General features: G+C 36.2%; 1 protein-coding gene across 4 annotated transcripts; it reads right to left on the reverse strand.

Annotated features, from left to right (window-relative positions):
* Nucleotides 1-1,464: 1,464 nt before the first annotated feature.
* Nucleotides 1,465-4,864, reverse strand: LOC126582052 (uncharacterized). Of its 4 annotated transcripts, none has more exons than XM_050246024.1 (4): nt 2,947-4,864; nt 2,505-2,762; nt 2,014-2,133; nt 1,465-1,937 (listed from the first exon to the last, which is right to left on the reverse strand). In XM_050246024.1, the coding sequence occupies exons 1-4, from the start codon at nt 4,057-4,059 to the stop codon at nt 1,812-1,814; spliced, it is 1,617 nt and encodes a 538-aa protein (XP_050101981.1). In that variant the 5' UTR covers nt 4,060-4,864; the 3' UTR covers nt 1,465-1,811. The 4 variants fall into 4 exon arrangements, with proteins under 4 accessions (XP_050101981.1, XP_050101980.1, XP_050101983.1 ...); XM_050246023.1 differs by having other exon boundaries at nt 2,008-2,133; XM_050246026.1 differs by having other exon boundaries at nt 1,465-1,915; nt 2,947-4,863.
* Between the last annotated feature and the right edge of the window lie 343 nt (nt 4,865-5,207).

Below are 5,207 nucleotides of genomic sequence, written 5' to 3' on the forward strand. Positions count from 1 at the left end.
TTTTTAAAATCTAACACCAGGGGAAATTGGCTATTTATAAGAGTTCAAGGGGGTAATTGGCTAAAATTATAGTTCAAGAGGGAAATTGGCTAATTATAAAAGTTCAAGGGGTAATCAGCTAAAATTAATGTTTAGGAGGGAAATTGGTAGCTCCATACAAGTTTAGGGGGTAAATCGACAAATATGCCTTTGGACAAAAGTCAGAATTTATAAATAGCCACACACAAATTCCATTGTTTAGATTCATAAACATAGAGATTTAAAATTTTTGTAGGGAAACAGAACATGGAATTTATGACCTCCAATTCCTAAGTTTCTTTTTCTTTTTTAAAAAGGGGGACAGATGAAGCCCGTAAATATAAATTACATGTAAATAGGTGTGTCATTTCCCAAATTCTATGAGTGAGAGTTTAAAAATAACAAATTTTGTATTCAACTTCCATTTTTTTTTTAGATTAACCAAACAAGGAAATTCACAAATTCTAAAAAATAAAATCTCATCATTTTAAAATTCCTTATCCAAATAGTGTTATGGAATTGTTTTTTGTTATTTTCGGAGTGATTTCTACATATTTTTTCCTCGTGAACTCCCTTTTTTAAATTTTTATTTTTATTTTTGAACAATGGAGATGGCTAAAGGTCTAAAAGGCAATAAATGGTCTGATTTGTTAAAAAACCTTATCTCCAACAGATGGTTGGGTTATAATTTTATGGAGCCCACCAAGCTATTATTTGCCCAAAAGGGCATCAGGCTGGCCAAATGTAGCCCCCTTCTTTTAGCCATTTTCTTAGGGGCTAGCTCATCAGTTACAATAATTGATTCAAATTTAACGGCTAGATTTGAAAGCATCTAACATTAATTTTATTAAATCAACTAATAAATTTAAAATATAAATATAAAATTAATAGGGACTATATTTAGCCTATTTGACTGGAGATGAAAAATGAGTATGGCTTGACAATGTTCGTATAAAAACAATTTTTTTAGGCTATAATTCTAGATGGGGCTATATTTAGCCCTAGGAGGGGGCTTAGCCTCACAACAGGCTACCAATAATATGTTTCAAATTTGCCTTTGGCGATAGTCGAACTGAAGACCTCTCACTTACAAAATAGGAACACCATTAGACCATAGCACTAAGTGACTTTTATTTCAAATCTTTAAATTGAATAAACCATAACAGAATTAACGTACAAAGGATTTAGGCTACATAATCACGATACATAAATTGGTGTGTGTAAATCATTCCCCTCTCTTTATCATGAGTAATACAATTTTTAGGCAAATTGCAATCAACTTGTCTTCTGTTTTTTCTTTGTTTAAATAGGTGTGTAAATCATACCACCGATGGCTACCTCTTCTTTTATGTTGGAGCTCTCAAATACAAGTGATACATAAAAGTTTTCACACAAAAGGCAGAGTCAAGTTAATAAGTTGCAGCCTGGAATAAATTTGAAAAGAGATAGCACAAACTAATATACTACTTGAAACGATGAATGATGAATACATGCCGTATGATACTTGAAACGTCGATGCTATCTGTTAAATACAGTACAGAATAATATACATACCTAGATACGAAAACATATATTAAAATTCAATAGTGTCCCCCAAATTGTATACAACATATATATCATTTATGTACCTGTGTTAGCAACAGGTATGTACAACATATCTCATTAAGCAAACTAATCCAAACTATCCACAAAAGCTAACTGTCACCACGCCACCACACCACCACCTACGCCTGTCTGTCCACTCCCAAGTCCTACTCATATGAGAAACATGAGGCCGAGTGCAAACACACATGCTACCGTGAACTACATACAGCTACATGGTTCCCAGTATTCTCGACACCAACTCTATTCAATCTGCTCTGTAAAAACGCAGCAACTTCAACGGTTTCACCTTTTCCTAGCACAAATAAATCAAAAGACTAAAACTTGAATTTTCTATTGACTGTAGTTAATCTCAATTTTTAAAGGAAATCAGGTGCAGTAACCTACAGAAACCTCAATTCCTTCTTCAGATTGGGAAGGGAAATGAAATCCCGTCGAGCAATTCTCCAACATTTCGGGACTCTTCATCCATGCTCTACGTGCATCACTCACCTTTATCTTATACTTGAATAGCTGTGATACAGACAAAATCTACGGATTAGAGAAAGCAAACTGCTAAGGTCATTTCCCTGCCTAGCTCTCTTTGAGAATCATAAGTGAGTTTTCTGAAAAGATTTATCTCTACATAGTTTCTCTAATCTATGATAGCTGGATATCACGTGCATGCTCTGTCACATTACAGGTATGAAAAAAATAATAGGTTTGGCTTGCCAAAAATTAATAATGAAATCTTTCATCCTTGATTCCCATTCCCCAAAACCGGAGAAGTAGTTTTCATGTATTTCAAACTTTAAGTTAATGTAGAAACTCGAAGGAAGCAAAAAAGAAAGGAAAAGTATAATATAGTAGAATTCAACCACGTAATTGTCGTGCAATCTGAATACCTGAGACAAAGGGAGATTTGGTTTCTCCAGGTCATCGTTATCTATGAGGATACCAGTGCCCTGACACTCTGGGCAGAATACAGAATGCATTTGTGAGCTCAATGCTATCAACTGATCATCTTTTCCATTGCACTTAGCTGCAGTTTTTCTCCTCGATCTTCTCCTCACTTTTGAACTAGCGGACTGATTCGTGATCATCTCAACTTCACACAGAAGTATCCAGTGTATAAGGCAGGAAGTATGAAACACATGAAAAGCCTGCATGCGCATAAATAAAAAATGATGCTAACTACTTTCTTAGAGAAAGAAAGATAAAGAGAAACAAACTCTCTTGAAATTAAATACATAGATTTACGATATTAAAAAGATAAGAGGGTCAAGATGGGTGGGGGTGTGGAGGACAGGAAGAAAAAGAAAAGGATGCAAGTTATTTGGGACTCACCCCATTCGCATTTCGACTACTGCAAGCAAGCCTTCCTGTCTTCAAATTTATGAGAGTGGCTACATCTTTCCCAGGAAGCATCTTCTGTTGACAGATATCACACATTCTGCCCGAAGCTAAACGCTGTTGCCGTCTTAACTCTCTCCTTATAGACTTGTTAATAAATCTTGTGTGCAGAAGCTGATCATCATACCGTTCTAAAAGCAATCTTGATGTTGCACCGCTGGAAGCAGATGAATCTTCCCCACATGAATCAAACTGATTACTTAGAGATTCACTAATATCTTCAGGGTCAGAGAAGAATTTCTTTCTCTTACTGCTGCTGCATTCACCATTCTCTGTTTCTTCTGTAGGACTGGATGAAAGAAGCATCTTTACATCATCAAGTAATCCCTTCCTACCTAAATCAATATTGTAACTGAAGGCAACGACCGCAAAGTTGTGCTCAGGAACCGTGAGTAAATCATTGCTCTCTGTCCTTTTCCCCAACCATTCACACCATATTCTACTAATACAATTTGACAGCTCATCCTTCTCGAGGAGCCTTGCAGCAATTTGTCCAAAGCCTACCTGCTTCACTTCTATGTCAGTAATTTCATCCCTAAACAGAATATGAGGGATTGCCAGAGAGGAATTCGCTCCATCAGAATGCTTATTACATTCATGACCATCAGCACCAAAATTCCCATTGCCATTAGATATCAAATTTTCCCTATATTTGACAACAGCAAGATTGTTTTCATTGTCATGAGACTCCAAAATCTTACGTTTATTGCCATCTGGAACCACCAACTGCTTATCAGTCTCATCTGAATTATGAAAGAAAACCATACCGTCGTTAAAAGGCCACGGGTTTGATTGCAAGAGAGTAACCTTAGCAGCAGCTAACCTGTCATTGTGAAGATTACCCTTCAAGTGATCAAACAGCACCTTATCACTATAACATGGCGCAAGGCACAAAGTGCAGAAGAAAATGAACTTTTTCCCCTCTTCTCGTAGCTCAACATATGTGTGCCCTTGTGACCTCACGTTGCGAAGAATTGTTCTTGTGGCTTGCTCTCTAAGACTACTAGCACTAGTCCTTGGAAACCCAACGTCCCACCTTCCCGCCATCAAAGTCTGCTGAAAACTAAGTTCAACTTCGAATGCAAAAGCGCCCTCAAAACCACCCAAAATTCAAGCTTAAATTCGAATATATCCACTGGTATCCATAGATGGAGAGCTTTCAACAACCATACGAAACTCGATTAAACTCAAATTACAAGAACTTCTTTATATTCCCAACAACTCAAAATGAAACTTTCCCTAGGGTTACTCAATAGGTAAAAGCCCCGGTCAATTGACAATTCTAGTGAAAACCTAAGAAGCTCAAACCGGACAAGAATTTTCTAGAAACCCTAGAATTCATATACGAACCTCCGTTCTTCACAAAGATAGACAGAACTTCCAAAAAACAAAAATTATCCGAAATTCACCGAAACCCTAGAGTTTCCGTTCCCAATTCTTTAAATTCGAGGGCAAATACAGCAATACAGGAAGCGAAAACAGCAAGTACAACCCTAAAACAAGGAAAATCTAGAAATTAGCAGAGGAAACCCTAAAATTACATATTCGTAGCGTACTCTGTATAGGATCCTTGAGGAAGCGCGGAGTTCGTCGGTCGGATTGAAGCGCGTAACGAGCGATGAAGAGAAGCGAACAAGAGGTGGAGTCCTCCATAGCCATCTCCATTGCACTCGAAGCTCGAACTTCGTAGCTGTTTGGAGAGGGAGAGAGTGGGGGAAATGGAATGGGAGAGAAGGAGGAGAAGGAAAGCAAGACTGCTGAGATTTCAATTTCCAGATTAAACTTGTTTTCTGCTTCACGTTATCTTTTTTGAATAATAATTTGTGATTGGTTAGAAATACGAAAGGAGAGGAAAGGAGAGGAAAGGAGAGAGGTATATTCGAATTTCGGACAGAACGGATAAGAGTGAAAATTTTATTGTTTGTTTGTTTGTTTGTTTTTTTTTTTCACAAGACCCTAATTTGTGGTTATTGTGCTTAAGATCATCTTTAATTTTTGAGTTAAAATTTAAAAATTTTAATTTAAAAGTAATTTTCCTGCTTCAACTGTTCTGGGTTAAAATTTTAAATTATTAAAGAATGAATTTAGGATAATTTTCTCTCAAAGTAACTTTTGAAAAAAAAAATATGTTAATTTAATTTTATGAAAATTTTAACTTAGAAATACTTATATTCCAATAAATATTAAAAATTCAT

Source organism: Malus sylvestris, chromosome 9 (assembly GCF_916048215.2).
Source record: "Malus sylvestris chromosome 9, drMalSylv7.2, whole genome shotgun sequence".
In the NCBI taxonomy this organism is placed as follows: Eukaryota; Viridiplantae; Streptophyta; class Magnoliopsida; order Rosales; family Rosaceae; genus Malus; species Malus sylvestris.

What these genes read in the sequence shown, in the direction of transcription:
- LOC126582052 (XM_050246023.1), bottom strand. Translation starts at nt 4,059, where the DNA reads ATGGCGGGAAGGTGGGACGTTGGGTTTCCAAGGACTAGTGCTAGTAGT. An exon ending in GTAGTCGAAATGCGAATGGG is followed by an intron (nt 2,763 to 2,946) that starts GTGAGTCCCAAA and finishes ATGCGCATGCAG; the next exon opens with GCTTTTCATGTGTTTCATAC. An exon ending in AAGAAGGAATTGAGGTTTCT is followed by an intron (nt 1,938 to 2,007) that starts GTAGGTTACTGC and finishes TTCAAGTTTTAG; the next exon opens with TCTTTTGATTTATTTGTGCT.